General features: G+C 39.6%; 1 protein-coding gene across 1 annotated transcript in view; it reads left to right on the forward strand.

The window, feature by feature from the left end:
- Positions 1–23362, forward strand: part of Ide (insulin-degrading enzyme) — a 106980-nt gene that overhangs the window by 80150 nt on the left and 3468 nt on the right. Inside the window, 11 exon segments of the mRNA XM_005385825.2 lie at positions 519–641; positions 3336–3418; positions 7567–7711; positions 10384–10449; positions 10451–10498; positions 11447–11567; positions 14815–14906; positions 15975–16086; positions 18805–18972; positions 20256–20528; positions 21586–21647. Coding sequence (XP_005385882.1) covers positions 519–641; positions 3336–3418; positions 7567–7711; positions 10384–10449; positions 10451–10498; positions 11447–11567; positions 14815–14906; positions 15975–16086; positions 18805–18972; positions 20256–20528; positions 21586–21647 — 1293 coding nt within the window.

Genomic DNA, 23362 nt, shown 5'->3' on the forward strand with positions numbered 1-23362 from the left:
CAGCCAGAGAAATTCCTGGGGCTTGGGCGGCGGGGTCCTCAGGGAGTAGCTGGGAAATACCTGGCTCTCTCCGCGGGTTTCAGCTGGGAACCGTGGCGGTGTGGGCGAGCACAGACTCGAGCCCAGGTGTCTAGCCGCTCCTGGAACACACTTGCAATATATCCTTTTACAGGTTATTCTTTATTGTTTAAAGAACTAGACCAAATCTGATCTTCATATGGACTAGCTTCTCCGTGTTCCAGAGTTTCAGATGTTTCCTTCACCTGAGGTAGTCATTTTGGAGATGTGGAAAGGAAAGGTAGACATAAATGAGTGCAAAATCTTCATTAACACTAACATGACTAAAGTTTCATGAAAACCTACCGACAGATCCTAGTTGTAGCCCTTCTGTATATGGTGGACAAGAATGCTGTGTGACATTTATCTCAATATTTGCTTGCATATTGAGGTGGGTTACGGTCTTAAACTTTTGTATCAGATTCTAGTTGCATTTATATGTTTATGTTTTATTTATCCAGAAATGGCAAAACGCTGACTTGAATGGGAAATTTAAACTTCCAACAAAGAATGAATTTATTCCCACGAATTTTGAAATTGTAACATTAGAAAAAGAAGCCACACCATACCCTGCTCTTATTAAGGTAATATGTTAGAACTGGTGATTTTTTTCTTTCTTTTTTTAATTCTATGTTGCCTAGACTGGTCTCAAATTCCTGGAATCAAATGATCCTCCTGCCTGTGTCTCCCAAGTAGTTGAGATTACAGGTATGTGCCACCATGCCTGGTAAAATCAGTAGTTTTAAATGGAAGAGGGGAGCACACCTATGGAGCAAGAGGAATGATTTTTTTTTTTTTTTTTTTTTTGAGACAGGGTCTCACTATGTAGTCCAAACTGGCCTTGAACCCATTATGTTCCCCAGGCAGGCCTCAGACTCATAGTGATCCTGCCTTCGCTTCCCAAGTGCTGGGATTACAGACATGTGCTCTCATGCCCAACAGGAGTGATTTCTTATGTTTAGTATTTTGTTGATTTGAGAAGCTCACATCCTAAGAATATCAACAGTATTGCAGAAAGAATGCAAGAAGTATTAAAAGGTTAAAATATTAAAGCAAGCAAACAAAGCTACTAAACAGTGTAGAATCTGGAGAATTGCTGTTTTTAGGAAAAAAAAATGTCTGGGCTAGAGTCACAAGTTTGTTGAAAGATATCAGCCTCTTTCCATGTCCACCGATGATGCAAAAAGGAGGTAAGTTTATGCCACATCACAAAAGCTAGGGATAAAAAAATCTCTATAGCCTGGTAAAGAGCCTGTCTGGAGGAAGCTGTTGGATTTCCTACCCTTAAAAAAATTCTCTTTGTGATACAGTGGCTGTATGAAGCTTATGGAGTTCCAAGTCCATAAGCTTCATACAGCCATAAGACGAAGGTGATTAAGAGGGGGATTTTTTGCCTTTTTCAGAATGTTTGTTTGTTTATTGTGAGGCAGAGTCTTGCTGTCTAGTGCAGGCTGGCCTGGGATTCCCTGTGTAGCCCAGGCTGCCTTTGAACTCACAGTCATACTGCCTCAGCCTCCAAAGTGCTGGGGTTACAGGTGTGCACCACCATGCCCAGTTTAGAATATTGTTTTCATGCTATTATTTCAGACTTTGGGTAAAGAGTGTAAAAAATATATCAAATTATTGTAGCACAGTTTCCTTTCTAAATTTAAAAACTAAAACTCATGACTATAAACACAGATCTTTTGTCATTTTCATCTTCAAATGAGCTTATATTCAAATTGTCAATGAGATAAGAGTCAGTGTTTAGGAACATGAAAGTTAATTTATCTTGAGTAACTAGATTATTAATGACAACTATATTTCTTTAAAAAGAAAACTCATCTTAATGAGTTATATATTAGGTTATAAAAAGAGAAAGCTTCTTTATCTCTCCAATTTTTTATTAGGGTTGTTTGTTTTTTGGTGCCTATGCTGAGGATCAAAGCTAGGGCCTTCCATGTGCTAAGCACCCTATCTGTGTCCCCAGTCCTTGGTTGTCTGTTTTAAATAGGCCTTCTTAGAGCAAACTAAGGAGAACATTAAACCATTATATTTGTTAGAGTTTCAAGTGAACGGCTAAAGCCTTTCTTAGCAAAAAGCACGGTGAAAGTCAGATTAGTGGCTATTTGTCCGCCCTTGGTTATTTTAGTTTTCCATTGCTACATAAGAAATTATTCCAAAGTTTGCTTATACCATAGTTTCTGAAAGTCAGGGATCTAGAAGTGTCTTAATTAGTATTTTTCTCAGGTTGTGAAATGAGGTTGTAGTCAAGCTCTTGGCCAGGGTTTTGGTCATCTGCAGGCCCAACTAGAAGTATACGTAGCTCTGCCAAAGTCAACCATGAGGTTGATGGCAGGCCTAAGTTCTTACCACATGGACCTCTCCATAGAGTTGCTTGAAATGGCACCTGCCTTCCCCAGAGTGATTGATCAAAAGGGAAAGTGAGTCATCAAGATGGAATCCACGAAATCTTTTAAAATTTAATCTTAGAGGTAGCATTCTGTCATGTTCCTTTAGTTATTAAACAGACTGACTAGTCCTCTGTGGGCAAAGGACCAGATAAGGGTATGAATCCCAGCTGTCAGGGATGCGTGGGCCACTGTGCAGGCTGGCTGCCACACGTCCTCTGCAAAGGAACCTAGCATCTGTCTGCTTTCTAGTGCCCAGAAGATTGAGGACGGGACGATTGGGGTTGGTTTCTCCAGTCTGTCTCTCCCTCCTCTGTGCTCTCATCTCCATATTCGAGGGGATATGGAAGGCTGATTTGATTCTATACCACCGTTGGTGGAGTCACCAGTCTTTTCTGCAGCTTTCTACTTGCTAACCCTGCTACTGAGGATTGAACCCAGGCCTTGGGCGTGCCAAGCAAGTCCTCTAACACTGAGCTTCATCCTCAGCTTTTGTTTTGTTTTGTTTTGGTTTTTTGAGACAAGTTCTCACCGTGTAGTGCAGGCTGGCCTTGAATTCATATGTAGCCCAGGCTGGTTTCAAACTCACAGCCGACCTCCTGCCTCAGCCTCCCGAGTGCTAGGATTACAGGCCTGCAACACCCTGACCTGCTTTTTGTTCTTTTTATTTTTCTTTTCTTCTTTTTCCCCTCAGAGACAAGTTCTTACCAAGTTGCCAGGGCTGGCCTCAATCTTGTGATCCTCCTGCCTCTGATTCCTAAGTACCTGGCATTACAGGAGCATACCTCTGTACCTGGACCCGTCATCCTCCTCTTGAGTGATTATTTGATTGAACATTTTTTCTAAATGTGCCTTTATTTCTCTAACCAAGTTGTTTCTCCATCACAGGATACAGCTATGAGCAAACTATGGTTCAAACAAGATGATAAGTTTTTCTTGCCAAAAGCTTGTCTCAACTTTGAATTTTTCAGGTATGTAAGATGTATCTAGCTATAAAACTAATTAAAAAATCAACAGTTATATTTGTTAAGTGTTCGATGTATGTCTAGCATCCATGTCTAGAAATAAAAAGAATTAAGAGTTATTTTGCCTAGACAAGAGAATGTTGCTGCTAAGAACTATTGTTCTATTATTAATTAACTAGAATTATTGGCACTTCTTCCCTTCCATTAATGAATGTCCCCTTTGACTGAAATAATTTATGTTAGCTACTATTAGGAGGACCTTTTGGCCCTTCAGGATTTTGGAATCCAGAGAGGCTACTAAACCCAAAATGTTCATTGAGAAAAGAATAAATAATTTGGGGATGTTAGGTCCCTCACATTGTACCCTGCCCAACTTGAAGAGGAAAAACTCTGACAGATCACCAGTCTATGCAAACAAAAAGCCCCTCACTCAGCTCAAGAGACTAAAGTAAATCTGTTTATCAGGATGGTTTCCAGGCCTGGTTCTCAGGCTTACAGGAAACCTGGTAGGTCTACAGAATGCCACACTGTAAATCAGCAACATGCCAATGTCATCCTGTACTTCCCTCCCCCAGAGGCACTAGACTCCTGGAAGCTTAAAATTTTCCACCTTCCTCAGTAAAATTCCCTCCTCCTGTGCCTTAAGTATATATAAAGCAGGCCCCCTTCCTTTGTTTGGGACCGACAGTTTCTTTACCCTTGGCCAGGCTGCACCCAATCTGAAGTAACGATACCGCCTTTTGCTTCAGTCCTGCCTGTCCCAGTGGTCTCAGTCGCTACTCGGGGTCCAGCCTGCCAGGGTATTTTTTTTAGTTTTATATTCCTGGAACTTGCCCAGAAAGGGCAGTAGTTGTAAAATGACCTTAAATCCTTTCCAGATCTTTAATTACCTGGAGCTTTGTCTGGCGTGGGTACTTTACAGTTGTTTAATAAGAAGGGCTGGGCACTGTGGCACACTCCTGTAATACCAGCCATGCAAGAGGCTGAGACGGGAGGATCCCAAGTTCAAGGCAAGACCCTATATCAAAAGTAAAAGAAGGGCTAGAAAAGTAGCTCAGAGGTAGCATTTGTCTACCATGTATAAGACCATAGGTTCTAGCCCTAGAACTGGAAAAATAATAACCAGAAGAAGATTTTTATTAAAATTTATGAATAATGCTACTGTTGCAATGATTTCTTAATGTATCTTCAATTCATCTCTGTCTCCCTTTATTTACTTGTTGGTTACATATATCCCCAGTTCAAATTTTACTTCGTAATTTTATACTTTATAACTTCAGATTTCTAAAATCTAGTGGTCTGTGTATAAGACCTATCATTATATAATGATGTTCAAGATGATGATTAGCTTTTCAATTAGTTTTCATTATTTGGTTGTCTTGACATGAAATTAGAGTGAGGTGTGTATTAGTTTTGGAAGCAGAAAAAAGAATCTCTAGTTAATATTCCATCAGTAAACTTGTAGCGATTGTAATGCTATATATACTGTGTTTTATAGCATTAGATGTCCATATGTTCTACAACTGTGCTGAGATTTTTAATTTTTTTAACATTAAACCTGGGCTGTTTAGTTATGGCTTATTGTTGGTAAAGAGCATTACAAATCTTATTTTATTTTTGATAGTTGAGAGAGATATTCTTAACACTTTAAGCAGCTTGTCACCTTGTCACCACTTTTCTGTTTTGCTGCTATGATTATGAATTTATTCCAAATGCCTTTTGAGAGATTATTTAACATTTTTATGTTCTTTAAAACTACCTAGCACAGGGCTGGGGATGTAGCTCAGTGGCATAGCGCCTGCCTGGCAAGCGTGAGGCTCTGAGTTTGATTCCCAGTACCAAAAAAACAAGCAAGCAAACAGAAAAACTACCTAGCACAGTTCCTAGAGTTGAAAATACTTCCTTCCAGCAAATCTCTCTCTCTCCTATCTCTTATTTGGGTGTTTCCAGAGGTAACTGCTGTTGCTTTCTTGTGCATTTTAATGAAGGTTTTTTGGGGGCTTTTTTTTTTTTAATAGGGTTTCTCTAAATTGCCCAAGTTGGGTTCAAACTTGTGATCCTTCTGCCTCAGCCTCCCAGAGTGCTGGGATTACAGGTGTGTGCCGCCATGCCTGGTTAGTTACAGTTTCTAAAACCTTGTGATCAGCCCTTTCATATTTAAGCATATAGTATTTGATAACAAAATAATATTTTTTAAATTACCAAATGAGCCAGAGTTTTATGTATTGCAGTTGAATCATACTGTCTTTTGAAAGTTAGTTAGCTTAAGGCCTCAAGCGATGCATTGACATGTAGATGTAGCACTTTAGGATAATTGTTGGAATTATGTTCTGAGCTTGAGTCATGTGCCTGTGAACTCCTAAACTTGGTTTTTCTGGCTTTCTGCTTCTTCCTAAATATTGCACAGTTGCCTGTGGAGCTGACCACTGTCTCTTTTAATGATTTTATTTTCGTGAGTCATATGTTTTAAGTTTCTGAGCTGTTTGCCTAAAGAAGGAAATAATTTCATAATTGTTTGTAATGTTTTAAAAGAAGTAAATAGCAGAGCATACTTGTAGATTTTCCAGTTGGATAATATTGTGATAGACATACAATTTTCTCTTTAAATTTTAGTCATCTAAGTGACTAAGCATTTTACCTCCATTGTCGGTTTATTGTCAGCCCTGATAAAATAGTTGACTTTACTCTCAGTACACCATATTATATTTGTATTCACTGTGCTACAGATAGAGCGAAACATGTAATTTGCTGCCAGAGAAGCCCCATCAGGCATCTGCCTGGTCTGCAGCGCTAGTTGTTCCTTCATCCTGGAATGTTCTCTGTCCCGCCCTGTCCCCAGATCCACAGGGCTTGCTTTCTTGCTTCCTTCAGGTAGAGACCCAGATGTCAGCGTTCTCCGAGCGGCCTGATGAACCATCATCTCTAAATTAGCAATTGGCCGGATGTGGTTGCGCACGCCTGTAATCCTAGCACTTGGGAGGCTGAGACAGGAGATCTGCGAGTTCGAGGCCAGCCTAAACTACATAACGAGACCTTGTCTTAAAGAGAACAAAACAAAAACTAGCAATCTTCCTTCCCTGCTGCTGCCACCCATCATTTCTATTCCCCTTGCTCAGTTTAATTTTTCTTCATAGCACAGTCACCACTTGATATATCACATTTAATTTTATTCTTTTTTCCTTTCCAACTGGACTGTAAGCTCTATGAGGTCAGTGACTTTGCCTGATTCCTTCTTTCTTAATTCTCCCTAGTGAGGAGACTAGCACTGTAATAAGCGTATAATAGATATCTGGTGAATGGATGAATCCTTCTCTTGCTTGTGGTAAAGGTAAACAGTGTCATAGTCAAATGAGTAGGCCATTTAACTTGCACTTGAATCCAGCTCTGCTCTGGCCGCCCCAGGTGACCTGAGGAAGTTATGTTTCCTAGCTGGCAAAGGAAGGTTTTCTTTATTTTCTTATCTGGAAAGTGAAAGTTGAGGTCTGGGTCTATTGAGCTCTTATATACTTTATAATTGTTTCTTCTGTTTTGTTACTCTGTCTTACTTAAATATTTTTCTGTTTTCTTCCCTCATTTTGGATGAAGTTATGTGATGGAATTTATCAAGTATTTTACTGATCATTCTATAGCTTTATTGATTTGAGGGAAAGCTCAGGGAAAAGATAATATTTTTATAATTTTTTTAGTTTTTCTCTTCTAACTGTTTTATATATATAAAACTTTATAGCACACAAATTTGTACACCTCATATTCCTGTCTACCAAGCATGGGACTTGCTTGGAGGAAGAAAAAAGACCTACAAATGCTGCACGAACTCCAGCAGCCAGGCTTCCCCCACTACCCTAAGGACAGGCATGTTTTAGCCCCTTCCCTCGCTTAGCAGCCTTGCATTTCTGTCTTGTCAGTTCTACTACATCTGGGGTAGGTAGGCAGTTCTTTCCCCCTCTTCACTTCCCCCAAGACACGGCATATTTCAGGCTTCTTTTTAAGACATCTCTTTTTTTCTCCCATGACAAGAAGAAACAGTCTTGAGATTTGACCATATCCTCAGGAAATTATATTAATTGATATTTAATTTCTTGATCCATCTCAAAAGGCCACGTCACATTGGGAAGTAATAAATCAGCTATTTTATTGTCAACATTTTCTTCCAGCCCATTTGCTTATGTGGACCCCTTGCACTGTAACATGGCCTATTTGTACCTTGAGCTCCTCAAAGATTCACTCAACGAGTATGCATATGCAGCAGAACTAGCAGGCTTGAGCTATGACCTCCAAAATACCATCTATGGGATGTATGTAAGTACCCACGTCCGAGAGCCTTCCACTCATCAACATTTTTTATATTGATTTGATGGAAGCATTTTTGACTGAGGGTATGAGTTTAATTTCCTTTTTAAAAATTCTTTATGGCTTATCATTTTCTCCATGTTTAATTTTTAAGTTAGCTCTTATTTTAAGTATTCAGCTATGTACCATTCGTATTAGGCAGGTTTTTCTTGATTTCTTTATTTTCTTTGACATCTTTCATCATATTGTCTTCTCAAACAAAATTGGACTCCAATTTAGGTTTAAATCACACTCTGTGTCTGAAGTCTTGATGTTCAGCAAAAGAGAATGAAATCTTCTCTTTGTAAAACATGAGGTTGGCCTATGCTGTTTCCCTAGAAATCCAGATCATGAGGCTGCATATTCATACTCTTCAGTCATGTTTCTTCATTATCATGCCACTGCTTGAGGTATCAAAGCATTTCTTTTGTTTTTCTTTTTGTTAGTCGCTACATTTATGCTGATCCTCTCCATTGCAACATGACATACCTGTTTATCAGGTTATTGAAGGATGATTTAAAAGAGTATACATATGCAGCACGCCTCTCAGGTTTGAGCTATGACATTGCATCAGGAATGAATGCAATACTTGTAAGTAAAATGAAAACCAAACAAAAGGCACCACACCGTTTAAGCATTATGTTGAGCTTGGGAAAACTATTAACTTCTGCAGTTTTAAACAAGATGGTTGATCTTTTTTGCACCTTTTATATGGTTGAAGAACTCAGATTAGTAGTAGTTCCACTAATAAATGACTTAGTAAACCATACTGCATTTTGTGAACACGTATGTGTGCTATACTTATTTGCATGTTCTGCTGAGGTGTTTAACATACTAATCCTGAAAGCATGTTTTTCTTTCTATATATTTGAGTATATTACCATCTATAATTTGAAAATATCCATAGTTATTGTTGTGGTGCTTAAATTTTACTTAGGTGTAGTCCTTATTTTTGTGGACAATAGTAGAAAGTCCCATTGTTCAAATACACTGGCCTGTTTTGTAGTCTGTATCATTAGCTACATGCACTTTAAAATAAGCATTATTTAATGCATCCCAAGATATAACTAGGTTCTCAAAAATGTTTTTGGTATGTTTTCAACCTTGATTATATCTCAGTTACAAATTAACATTCCTTGTATGGCGCACATTCATTTTCGCTTTTTGTGAAAAATATAGTTCAATAAAAACCTAAAATTTGAGCATTTCTGAGTACCCCATTTTATAAAAAGTTCTAACACAAAGGTTTTAGGTTTTTAAACTTTGTTTTGCAGTGGCTTTTCCCTTTGCATACATAATTTTTCTAGTAGAGCTTGTTTAATGTATAAGAATGAATATAATCCAGTCATTCTCAGCATCTACAGAAACTGAGACTCAGGGATCAAAATTAGCTCCAGAAATGTAATAAATCTATTTTCTGGTTTTTGCTATTGACTTTAAGCAGAATATTATCATTAGAACAAGTCATTTCTATTTATGATGCAGTGGGCTTCCTGCTTACTGTCAGCCTACCTGTGTGGTACTTGGTGTGTTTCACATGGCCACTAGCCTTCACTTCTCCTGAGTTCTTTCCTGTCGTTCTTCACATGGTAGAGACTTCCCCAGGTACTCTGGTGTTGGTACTGCTTTGTGTGCCACAGAGTGGAAGGGTAGCCACTCCCATTCCCTGCTTTTCAAAGTATGAGTCTGTCAGACATAGTGTAAATTATACAAAGACAAAATTCTGATGCTGTATATGGCGTCTTGCCACTGGCTTTCGGGACACCAATAGAACTCATCCAGTATGAAATGGCTTCTTATGAGGAGTACTGAGTGAGTGAACGGCACCATGCCGTGTAATATAGGGTCCAGGTTACCTGATTGCTCCAAAGATGATTTTTAATAATATATATGGATATATTTTGGGACATGTCCAGTAGTTAGCTAGATAACAGTCCTCTATGATCTTTACCTTCTTAATACAACTATAAAAAGTTTAAGGCTATCATTCATTAGAAATTTTTTAAAGGGAAAACTTAGGGGCTACAGGTGGTAGCTCAGTGGTAGAGTATATACTTAGCATGTACAACATCATGGGTTCAGTCCTCAACACTAAAAAATATAAATTTAAACATATTCTAGCCAGGCATGGTGCCACACACAACATAACCCCAGCACTCTGAGAGCCTGGGGCAGGAGGATCAAAAGTTTCAGCCCAGTTTGAGCAACTTAACAACATCCCACCTGAAAAATAAAAAGAAAACAAAGGGCTAGGGATGTAGCTCAATACAAAGACCTTGGGTTCAACCTCAGTACCAAAAATAAATTTATAAATTAAACACATTCTGTAATTAAGTTTAATATGGTATAGTGTATATCATCATAGTTTAGCATCAGATGAGTTTATCTCCATCGACTATTTAGGAAAACTGAAACACACTTTTGGCTATTAATATAAAGGTGGTTAGTGTTATCCTCCTTGGTGTTAAACTGTGAGAAGTTAAATTCGTTCCATTCCTTTCTTCATTTTCATTTTAATGTACTTGGCTTTGGAGTTTTCTAAGTTTGGGGATATTCTTGATTTTAAAATCAAGCTTAAGGTGTTTACTTGGAAGTTGTTGGAATTCTTTTTAGGTTTTTAATGCCCTGAACTCTTTCCATAGCTTTCTGTGAAAGGTTACAATGACAAGCAGCCAATTTTGCTAAAGAAGATTACTGAGAAAATGGGATTTTTTTTTTGAGATTGATAAGAAAAGATTTGAAATTATCAAAGAGGCTGTAAGTTTTCTTTTTTGTATTTTTTTAATTCATAAAGTAATATTACTATATTTTGAATTTTTTTATAAAGGGAATGGGAGCATAGGAATAATTCTGTTGCATTCATCTCACTTTCTCATTGCTAAATCCTATACTCAGAAAGAAAGCCTAGCAGATCTTGCTGGGCGCCTGGCCTTCTTCTCCTGGGCTGCAAGAGCTAGTGCAGCTGCAGTGCTGACTCTGAAAGAGGAGCACATGGTAGCATTCAGAGATGTTTTGCGGATTTCATCCCAGTTATTTCAAATAAACACATTTGAGTAGACTAGGGCCACAAGGACTTTGTCACACTGGGATACTATTTAGGTTTGATGTATCTTCCACTTAAATTCACCCCTTGTTCAGCCCAGTATTGTAAATATGGGATGGATAGCTAGTTTCACAGCTAAACTGTGATCTTTATTATACACCTTTAAAAAATTACCATTAATTTTCAATTGAAGATCCCATATACATCTCTCCATGTTAGTTGCTTATCAAGATGTAGGATGGCCTTATGTGTAATATCTATTGCACAAAAGACAGAGTCCCTGAAAAATTAGGATAATTTTCTGAGAGCTGAAAGATTCCCATAGTAGCTGGACATCTAGCGCAGTGGTTGAGTGCTTACCTAGCATGGGCCAGGCCCTGGGTTCAATCTCTGGTACTTCCTCTTCCCTCAAAAAAAAAAAAAAAGGTTTCCCATAGTTACGTACATGTCAGATGCCGGGGGTGAAAATGCAGCCAGGACCATGAAAAGGCATGCTCTTTAGTTTAAGGATTTGGAGAGGAGTGAGCCCCCTTCTTAAATATATAGCTTTAGGAGGAAGAAGAAGGAAATACTCCTTCATCCCAGTAATTTATACAAAATGAAGTTTGAAATGATTTCTTAAAGGTTTATAAAATTAATGGACGCATTTCTGCTTTCACTAGTATATGCGGTCTCTTAACAATTTTCGGGCTGAGCAGCCTCACCAGCATGCCATGTACTACCTCCGCTTGCTGATGACCGAAGTGGCCTGGACGAAAGATGAACTAAAGGATGCCCTAGAGGGTAAGACACTTTCTTTTTCTAAAGCCTAATGCTATCTTTAATGCCTAAGCTTTCTTTAATTTTTTTATTAGGATCTTCTTGGTTTTTTCTAATACTGAGTATTTATAACTTTATAATAACTTGTAGTTCTTTTTAGTTCAGCTGTGCATATTTTTCATTAAAATAGTGTTGGCCTTTGAAAAGGCTTTTGTGTTCAGGCAATGTAGCCATATTTGTTATTTTCAAACTGTACGCACATAGTTAATTATTGTTCGTAGGTTTCTGCAGATGACAAAATTGTTAATATTGAACTCTTCTGAAAGGAAAAATGGACTAAACTTGAATGTCTGATCACCAAGAAGGGCTGGGCATTTTTTCATGCCCTGGCATCGTTAGAGCCGTTCAGTTAGGAACTAGAAAATGTATAAAGCCTAGAGACTGGGCCCTTGTTTTGTTTTCCCCCTCAGATCTCAGATGTAGTTCTCAGGAGGATTTGTTTTGCTTTGTCTTTTGCTTTTTGAGACAGAGTCTTGCTATGTAGTGCAGGCTGGCCTTGAACTCTAACTATGTATCCCGGGCTGGCCTCAACCCCACAGAGATCCTCCTGCCTCAGCCGTGGGAGTGCAAGGATTACAGGTGTGTACTACCACACCCAGAAGTTCTCAGGAATTTTGCTTAAAAGTAAGTCCTAAATTCTTTGAGGGCAGTGATTATGTCTTCCTTTCATCCCTTTTACTTAGTATCTAATATATTATGCCCTCTGTGTGTTTCTATTAAATGCCCGTTGAAAGGAATGGAAATTCATTGAAGGTTGCTTTATTGGATATCACCCTTTATTATTGTTTTATATTTTTCACTTCTCAACACTGCTTTACCAGTTAATGTTTTGTACCTGCCCAACAATAAGAAGTAAAATGCAAAGCTGGGCATGGTCGCACACACCTGTAATCTCAGCACTCCAGAGGTTGAGGCAGGAGGATCATTGTAAATTCAAGGCTAGCCTGGGGTATGAATTCAAGACTAGTCTGAACTATATAGTGAGATGCTCTCTCCAAAAACAGTGTGGTTAGGACTCACTGGTGAGGAGGTAATACGCTAGTTTTGACAACCCTTACACTGTAACTACTTGTTAGATCCTTCTTGCGTATCTCTGTCTTCTTGAGAAACCACTTTGAAGATACCACCATGTATTACAGCAGCCATTGATATTTTCCTACTAATCTATCCATAACTCTGCAATGTTTGTATTGTTCCTATCCTATTTCGTAAATGGATGCATGTTTATTATTGTTTCCTACAACAACCATTGAGAATAGTTAATGATAGTTCAATTGGTCACTCTTGTATAGTTCTACTTATTTTCTTTAGAAGCCACCTTGAAGATACCAAAGTACAGTACAACAACTATTGATAATCTCCTACCTCTTTTGTCTGTAACTCACTATTATTTGTCTATTTGTTTTCCTGAGAAACTATCTTGTAGATAATAAGTATGTAAAACAATAGCCATTGATAATTTCCTGCCACTTTGTCTGTAATTGGTAAGCCCCCCCATTATTAAGTTATCCTTCTTTTACTCTTTAAAATAAAAATTAAAAAAAAAAAACAAAAAGCAATGTGGTTTAAGCTAGATGTGGTGGCACACACCTATAATCCCAGCATTCTGGCAGCATGAGGCAGGAGTACCCCAGCTTTGAGTCACAGTTGGGCAATTTAGGAAGGTCCTGTCTTAAAATTTTTTTTAAAGCTGAGCCTATAGCTCATTGAAGGCTCTGGGTTCAATCTTCAGGGCCTCTTCCCACACCAAAAGCAATTTAAAAGAAGAATTTTATTGAATTTTTAGTAAATATTTATTACAAGTCCTTATTCATTATGTAACAATGTGCTTTGATAACTACAGTGACAAATCAATAACAAGTACCGAAAGTCATTATTTTATTGACCGCCTTGGGCATCGGCTAGGAAGCTGGATTGCAAAATTCATTAACTAGAACAGATGCATTTTAATCTGGATGGTTAAATATTGTTCTTTGCAAAATGGTTATGAGTCATGTGCAGTTAGTAACAGGAATTTTTACCTTTTTAAAAAGGATACCACATAATTGATACTAAGTGTGTTTTCAAGAAACAGAACTTATTTTCAGTATAATCATAAATTTTTAGAATTGAGGTTGGTCGGCATGTGAATGTAAGCAGAGTAAGGTCTAGAGTGTCTCACAGGCGTATGAACCCTCCAGTCAGTCTCATGCCGGCCCCTCTACCTCCCGCCTTTGTGTCTTAGGTCACTCAACTGTCCTGGTGCCAAGCTGGCGAGAACCTCAGAGTTTAGTATCTATTTTGGAGAAAATAATTTGAGATAATACAGATATTTTTGGTTTTCCTTAAATTTTTACTAATTTTAATATCTTCTGGTGGAAATTAATTACATAGTAATTCCTGTGGTATCCTAATGGTCATTTTTCTATTTCTCCCATTCCTTTTACACATATTGATTTATTTTTTCTATAAGAGTTGACTGTTCTCCATTAGGACACAGGGTAATAAGTGCTACAGGCCTGGCTTTACTGACTGCCTGCACCGTTTACTGGCTTTACTGACAGCGGCATTCACTGACTGCCTGCTGTGCACCTGGCCCTGCGCTGCATTTTAAAAAGCAATCGAGTAGGTAGCCTTTCTAGGGGATTAAAGAGCTCCAGTCTAATGGTGAAGCATAAATAGATAAATAGAAAACCGTGATTTTAGTAGGGATGGGGCTGGGTGAGTGTTGTGCTACAGGTCTGCAGAGTCCTTAGGGGTCTGGAAAAGAGGCACCTGAGGCAGTGCAGTGCCGGAGAACAAGTGTCACACTAACACTTAGATTCCACTCCACAGTTACTAGCTTGATGAAAAGTTTTCTTCAGTTTTCTCAGCTTTAAAACATAGAGAGTGGTATGTACTTCATAGATTGAAACATACCGTGTGTAAAATGTCTAATCCATAGTAAGCAATTTGTCATTTGCCTTCTCATGCCTTTCCATAGATTTCAGTTACTGATTTTATTAACCACTCATGGGTATCCCGGAACTGCATAGCAAGACCCTGTCTCAAAGAAAACAAGGGAACGAAACAAAAACATTAGGGAAAGGGGGCTGAAGGGTATAAAGGAACTCGGTAGTATATTTGCAAGTGTTTCCAGTCTGAAGTTATCTCAAATACTGTACCAAGTTCTATTTGCTTGTGTATTTTTTAAACTTATATGTGGAGCTTAGTATTTCTTACTCCTTTGTAGATGTCACCCTTGTTCGCCTTAAGGCCTTCATACCTCAGCTCCTGTCACGGCTGCACATTGAGGCCCTCGTTCACGGAAACATAACAAAGCAGGTGAGTCGGTGAGGGTTAGCAGCCTTTTGTGGAACGCTACAAAACGTTTTTCCTCTCGTCTGTGTCCAGACCTGCTAACTAACACGTGATAAGCACATTAAAGCTCAGCCTGCCTTCTCCGCTCTATAGAGGAAGGTAGAAGAGGGCACAGGGGACGCTGAATGATGACGGCTAACTTGGGAACTTCTTTCCTCTGCTGTTGTCAGCACTGCGCACCCATAGGAAGAAATGGGAATAATATCCCCGCTTTGTGTACGATCACATATTATGTTCATGTCCTGACCGTGCCAGGTGTTAGATATGTCATCTCATGTGAATGTCTTAACTGTGTCCGATTTCATGGGTTGTAAGGACTAATAGCACATGCCAAGTTCTTAGCACATGGAAAGTACTACAAAATTTCCATGACACTGTCTCAAGGGCCCTTTTGGAGGTGTTACACTACCTCCTAAGCAATATGCCCAATGCCACATGCTAGCGAGTGGCAAGCGCAGTTCTTGCCACAGTTGTTCACTCACAGTAAAACCCCGCCCACCTCCTCAGCTTTGATGCGAGCCCAGGTATCTGCGGTGAAGGCACTAGCTTAGGAACAGCTTTCAGTTACCAGTGCGCCTCCGGCTTTGGCACTGCCTTTTCCCAGCATCACGGTCTGACAATCCAACATGACTTCTTGTTTCTCTTCACTACTACCGTGTTGACTGACAAATTCAATTTTAATCCATTTAAATAGTAAGTGAGTATAAGATTTTAAAATTCATTTTTATGCTGGGCATGGTGGTGCATGCCTACAATCCCAGCACTTGACAGGCTGAGGCAGGAAGATCGCTGCAAGTTTAAGGCCCATCTAGGCTGTATAGTGAGTTCAAGTTCAGGCTGAGCTCCACAGTGAGACCCTGTCTAAAAAAACAGAAACAAAAAACAAAACAGAATCCATCTTTGTGATAAACTAAACTATTTTATAAGCATGTTGTTTTCATATTTAATGGGCTGCCCAATACAATGTTTTTTATTTGCACAGACAAGATACGTTTTTGTTTTTTGTAATGCACTGTGATATCTTTTTCCCAGGCTGCATTAGGAATTATGCAGATGGTGGAAGATACCCTTATTGAACATGCTCATACTAAACCTCTCCTTCCAAGTCAACTCGTTCGGTATAGAGAAGTTCAGCTACCTGACAGTAAGTTGAACTGTTACAACTTCAGGAATGGATGAATTTGGTATAATAGTGTGGGTGACTGCAAATAGGTTAAGTTCATTTGGATGATAAAACATTGTTTCACGATAAAGATTCACTGAGATCCCCTACTATTCATAGAAATATGATTAGAGATAAATAATTCTGCCAAAAATGTTCTGGTAGGAGAGCCAAAGAAATGAAATTGGAAGTAGTCAATAATTTTGAAGAGAATAATGGTGGAATTGACTGGAACTTGAGCACTGGGGAGTTAGGAAGTAAAATACTAAAGAAATATTTACCAAAGCATGAAATAAAATTTATGAATAAAAAATGAGAGTTAAAGCTAGCTATGGTGACATACGCCCGTGATCCCAGCACTCAGGAGGCTGGGGCAGGAGGACTGTGATGAGTTCGATGCCGTCCTGAACTACATAGTGATTCCAAGGCCCACCCTGAACTATACATAGCAAGGCCCTATTTCAAAACAGATAGATAGCTAGAGAAAGGTAGAATCATAATATTTCACTGGAATCCCTTAGGAATCTTTGGCAGAAATAGTTTTAGGAAAGTCACAGTGCAGATAACAACATTTATTCTTTAAAAGTATATTTTATAAGGGATTAAGATAAAAAAATCATGCATTGTCTGCAGTGTTGCTACTTTTACGTTAACAGTAGTTTTTCTTGTTCTTTTTTTATGTCGTCTTTTTGAGACAGGATCTCACTATGCATTTCAGGCTGGCCTTGAACTCACTTGTAGCCCAGGCTGGCCTCGAACTCAGTGATGCTCCTGCCTCCGCCTCCTGAGTACTGGGATTATAGGCATGTGCCACCATGGCTGGCAACAGTAGTTTCTTTTGATATAAAAACTAATTAAACATTATTTCAGTATTGTTCAAAACTTATATGATGGGAAGTATATTGGACCAAAAATGAGGGTATTGATATATTTGCTACTCTTGGGGTGTTTCCCATGCCTGTATCATTTTTGTTTTTTTTCTCCTCAGCTAGTTCAACCTTTCCTCCTTTTTTCCCCTTTTCCTCCTTCCCCTTTCTTTCCCCTTTCCCTTTTTCCACCCTTTCCCTTTCTTTATCCTCTTCTTCCTGTGTGTATACCCTCCTCCTCCTCCTCCTTCTAGGCCGATCATATAAGCTGTCTACTGCAAATAAGCATATTAGTCATCAGCTTTCCATCACTGCAACAAAAAGACCTGAGATAAAGCACCTTATAAGGAGGAAAGGTTTATTTTGGCTCAGATAAAAAGGTTTATTTTGGAATGGCGATTGGACTGTTGTCTTTAGGCCTGTAACAAGGCGACACACTCCATGGGAGCATGTGGTGGTGAAAGCCCTCACCTCCTGGCAGTCCAGACAGGAAGAAGAGGGGCTGCAGTCCCAGTATCCCCTTCAAGGATGCACCCCCTAGTGACCTAACTTCCTTCCACTAGGCCCCACCTCCTAAAGGTTCCTCTGCCTCCCAGTGGGGAGAGATGAAACCTTCCACGTGTGGACCTTGGACAGGTGTTCAAGATGCAAACTATAGCAGCCACTAAACTTGTTCTAAAACTGCCATCCAGAGTAATCACCTCTACTTCTGAGCTTCCAGCAGTTTTCTACACTTGATCTTAGCCAAAACACCAAGAAGCAATCCAGCAGTTTTCTGAACCTCTGTTAAAACTACTCAGCACTTCTGCTCTTGCATTTGGATTAAAGTATCTCATTAGCTACACATTCCACAAAGCTGAGGTCTGCATCTGGCTCATTTTGAGTAGCTAGTAAAACAACTCAAGCATACTCTTGCCTCAGGATACCTTCGCTGAATACTCGAACAGAGCTCTTCTGTTCTTTGTGGCCAGTCTTCACAAAGCTGGTAATGGTTTATTGCATATTTCTGATTTGTTCCTCAGTTGCTACAAGCAGAGCAGAAAAGAATTGAGATCTGCTTTTCAAGAGCCATAGCATTGGGGTTTGGGATGTAACTTAGAGCACTTGTTTACCATGTCCAAGGTTCTGGGTTCAATCCCTAGGACCCAAGATTTAAAAAAAAACAAAACCAAAAACCAGAGCATTTGTTTTCTGGTACAGTATGGCCAGTTTAGAAACAAAACTTCACGCTGTGCATGGGGGTGCATGCCTATAACCCAGCACTTGGAGGCTGAGGTAGCAGGGAGGACCCCTAAAGTTTGAGGCCAGCTTGGGCTACATAATGAGTTCAAGACCAGCTTCAACTACATAGCAAGGCCCTGTCTCAAAACAATAAGCAAAAAAATCAAAGTAGTGTTTACCATTCTACTTCTTTCATTCTATTTTCCTCTTTCTCTTTCCTCTCCCGGAACTCTATCTTTTTGACCTCTTGAGTATTCCCCCACAAATCTCATACTCAAAAATAACGCAGTTTACTTCCCATTCTTGAATTACTGGGTGTTAAATTATTTGTATTTAGCTACATGATCTTTAAATAAAGCCTTAAATAACCTTTTACTTAACTGTCCACAGAAAGACATTTAGTTTTAAGAGAGAAATATGCACGGAGAAGAGGGTGACACTGTGGAACATGGGTGAAAAGGCTGGGCGTGGAAAGGGCGGAGGTTGAGTCCCTGTGCCCCTCCCTCCTCTGCAGTTCACAGGAAGTTATACGTGACAGTGAGCAACCAGCATTGGCTTTCTTAAACTCTGCATAAATGTTTGAACCTGTTGCTGTCTTTTTGAAACTTTCTAGGAGGATGGTTTGTTTATCAGCAGAGGAACGAAGTTCACAATAATTGCGGTATTGAGATATACTACCAAACGGACATGCAGAGCACCTCGGAGAATATGTTTCTGGAACTCTTCTGTCAGATTATCTCTGAACCTTGTTTCAACACCCTACGCACCAAGGAGCAGCTGGGTGAGAAGGAGGTTGGGGACTAGCAAGATGTTGGAGACCTTAATCAAATCTTTGTCCTCCAAAAACATTTTCCACATGTTGAATCATCAGGCATGCTCAGAGGGACTCGTGCAAACTTGTTACCAGGGACTCCATTCCTAAAAGATAAGCAGTTAATATCTTATAGACATTGAAGCACTTCTTAATGAGATGGCACTTGTATTTATATTATGCACATATCAGTAAAGAGGACATCTTAGGTAGGGACTAGAAGATAATGAAGACAGAATTATGGGTAGCAAGCACACCTTCCAGAGGAGCTTAGAGTCACCCAGTTTTGAGTTTCAGGAGGGCCAGTTTGATCCCTCAGTATTCTCTCTATCCCAAACCCAGAACACAGGCCATAGGAGGTGCTCAGTAAGTGTTTGCAGAATTTTAGGCACTCTTAAGAAATGTGAAGATCTTGGCAGGATCTAGATCAGTGAGGGGAGATGTCCGAAGAAGCCCCCATAATGGCAGGGAAAACCAGTGAAAAAGGTTTTGGATCAGTCTCCAGGTACTTATCATTTTTAAAAAAATAATTATTATGCTAGGTGTTGGACAGATGGGTAAGTTAGGGATAGTCTTTGCCTTTAAGGAGATCATAATCAAACCAGGATGGCAGGCCTGTAAAGGAATATTATAGTATAATATGGGAAATTTTACTGATCTGGTATTCAAACTGTAAAGCTAAGCTGAAAATAAGGAGTTTCCTGGGAGGAGGACCCAGAGGCACAGAAGTGGTGAGAGGTGGGAGATCAGTGCACAGCAGCTGAAGGAAGCAGAAGAGCTCAGTGTAGACAAGGTGTTGCAACGAAGCAGGGTGGGGCTCACACGATACCAGTGGTCCAAGAACAGGTTATCTAACAAGAAATGCAATAGTCGAGCTCGGTTCATATAAGGAATTTAGCTGTTAAAGCAAAGAGAATTAGGACCAGTGAATGTGGGGTGAACATGAGTACAGCACTTCATGGCACTGGGAAGAACTTCGTTTAGATGATGGGAATTAGCTAGCGGAGAGTGAGGAGTTTGATGAAAAGGGTTGGGTTTTTTTTCCTAAGAAGAAAAGGTCATCCACAACTTTTTAACTACTCCTCAGGGAGCGAATCTGCTCAGTCCTTAGGAACTGAGACTGCCCTAACTGTTGATGCTTTTCAGAGGTACATAATCTAAAGTTCTAAAGTAGATTTTGTTTTCCCTGAGAGATAAAAAGTGACCTGAGGCTCAGACCGCAAGATCCCGACTTAACTGGCGTTCTCTTTCAGGCTATATTGTCTTCAGTGGGCCACGTCGCGCCAATGGCATACAGGGTTTGCGATTCATCATCCAGTCAGAAAAGCCTCCTCACTATCTGGAAAGCAGGGTGGAAGCTTTCTTAATTACCATGGAAAAGTCCATAGAAGACATGACGGACGAGGCCTTCCAAAAACACATTCAAGCATTAGCCATTCGTCGACTAGACAAACCAAAGAAGCTGTCTGCAGAGTGTGCTAAATACTGGGGGGAGATCATCTCTCAGCAGTACAATTTTGACAGAGGTAAGGTGAAATTAGAGCCCTAACATTTACAGCATTGAAGTTTAAAATGCGAGAACATTACAACAATGCTGCAGAATGGTATGCATTCTCTAGGTGATGTTTCAGTAGTGATTTGGCAGCACCGTAGGACTTCTAAAGATCTGTTATTTAATGGAGCAACCATTTCCTGCTGGAAACGTTTATCTCCTTTTCTTCTCTAAAACCAGACCTGAATCTACCTATAGCACATGAATGTATTAATAACAAACCTAATTTCACTATTTTTATATTATCACTAAACATAGATACATAGGTATCTATTTCCAGTAACACTGAACAATTGAAAAAATAGATTGAACTCCCTTGAGGCAAGCACTACCCTAGAAGTACAGGAGTTCAAGCATTTGGCTTTAGAACTCTCCAAAGACTGTCCCCGCTTCACACTTCCGAAGTGGTGTGCTTCCCGAGAATTCTGTTAGCTTTCTTTCCCTTTCCTTTCGGGACAGAGATTAACAACAGGAGAGATGAACAACAGTGCACTAAGCCACACTTGAGCTGTGTTCTTACTCTAACACCGATAAAGTGAAGATCTTAGCCAGGTCACCTTTTTTGGGCCTTGGTTTCCTTACCTTTGTTCCTAGCTGTTGGCTCTCCTATTCATAATAGTACCTAGCGTTTATTGAGCACTTACCATGTGCCTCACATCATGTTATTATCAGATGTCATTTTCTTAACTCTTACATCAGCCTTATCAAGCAGTTATTTTTCCCAATTTCCACAGGAGGAAACTGAGGGTTAGAAAAGTTGAAGTGACTAACCCAAAATCCTGCAGCAGATGGCGCAGAGCCAGGATGTAGACCCAGGCTGGCATGGTTTTTGAGCCACAGCTTTTCCCTACGGCATTGTATCTGCTTACTTTTACTTGAAATCTGTTCCCTTCCTACTTGTAGGAGCAAATGGTCACTTAAAAATATGGATACTTGAGAGTTTTAGAGTAAAGTATATTACTGTTTGGTGTAGTATTTTGCACTACATAATGTGGAAATATTAAAAAATTATTGTTTGATTACCTTTTCAGATAATATAGAAGTTGCATATTTAAAGACATTAACTAAGGAAGATATCATCAAATTCTACAAGGTAAGTTGCATTTATTTACTTAGATTTTGTCTGATGCAGAAATATGTGCTACATTATGTATGGCTGCTTTGAACTTATTCAGGCTGGGTGCGTAGAGGTGTTTGGTAGACTTAAGTATTTGGGGCATATTTTGACCTATTACTGTTAGAAAAAAATGTCGACAATTCGTATTGAGACTCAGGTGTGAGACTTGTGTTTGCAGCCAGGCTGTTCAGTTGTCCAGAGTGGTCTCTTAGCTCTGCTAACCTCCCTGGGTGCTCTTAGGGTCTCCTGAGGTTCTTTTGTCCTCAGAGCAACGCGTGTGTGAGGCCTGTAAATACAGACCTGTGGCTCAGCCCTGCCACCAACTGGTAGCTCTGCGACCTTAGCCCAGTTACTTGTCTTTGTTTTCTTAGCTACAAAACAGAGATTACTTGTATTGTTGGAATGAGGCATGTAAAGTGATTAGCACTTAGTAGCATTTCATAAATAGTCTCCAAGATTTTGATGCTTTAAATCAGAATGTGTTTTCCTCCTTGATATATTATATTTCTGTGCCTAAAATAAATGTTGGTTGTGTTTACTTACCACTGAAAACAAGTTCACTTTGTGAGGATAGGTAGTGGTGGTGTTTGTTCGTTTGGGATACTAGGGACTGAACCTAGGACCTTCACACTGAGCTACATCACCAGCCCTTTTCTGTATTTTGAGGCTGGGTCTTGCTAAATTGCCTGGGGTGACTGGAATTCTGCTGCTTCGGCCTCCTGAGGGCTGGGATTATAGGTGTGTACCACCACACCCACTTAGATGTTTATTCCTAATTGCCTGTAAAAGGGAGTGGTCGCATTCAGCTCTTTTTTACTTTGAGATATGCATCTTTTTTCTCCTTTTCTTTTTTGTCTTTTTGAGACAGGGTCTCACTATGCAGTTCAAGCTGGCCTTGAACTCACTTTGTATCCCAGGCTGGGAACTCAAAGGTATCCTCCTGCTTCAGCCTCCCAAATGCCAGGATTATAGGTGTGTGCCACCATACCGAGCCTGAGATATGCATTTTAAAATATTATTATTAGTTGTTACAGCTTTTTAAAAAAAGATAATGCTCGAATGCAATTTACAACCATGGGAAGGCTTTTTTCTTTCCACAAATATGTTTTTTGTTGTTGTTGTTGTTTTGGTTTTTTTTCTTTTCTTTTTTTTTTTTTTCCCCAGTACCGGGAATCGAACTCACGACCTTGCGCTTGCCAGGCAGGTGCTGTGCTGCTGAGCTAAATCCCCAGCCCACTCCACAAATATGTTACTTATTAAAAATTACAAGTAATTTCCAGGCATACTGGGCATGCTGGCACATGCTTTTAATTTCAACATTTGGAAGCTGAAGCAGGAGGATCGCCACAAGTTTGAGGCTCACCTGGACTACATAGTGAGACTGTTTCAAGATACACACATTCCTGAGTAATTTCCAGGCGTAGTAATACATATTTGTAATACTAGTACTCAGAAGTCCAAGTTCAGAGTATCACCTGACTGCTCAGGAGTTTTTTGTTCTTTTTGTGTTTTTGTGTGTGATCAGCAGTTTGAGACCAGCCTGGGCAGCATAGCGAGACCCACATCTCAAAAAAAAAGTATATCCTATTATTGTATTGCGTTTGTGACAATAACAGTTATAAGACTTACTCTTGATGTAGCTCAGTGTTGCAGCACTTGTCTAGCAAGCATGAGGTACTGAGTTTGATTCC

The sequence above is a fragment of the Chinchilla lanigera genome, unplaced genomic scaffold (genome assembly GCF_000276665.1).
Source record: "Chinchilla lanigera isolate Chin_1 unplaced genomic scaffold, ChiLan1.0 scaffold00024, whole genome shotgun sequence".
In the NCBI taxonomy this organism is placed as follows: Eukaryota; Metazoa; Chordata; class Mammalia; order Rodentia; family Chinchillidae; genus Chinchilla; species Chinchilla lanigera.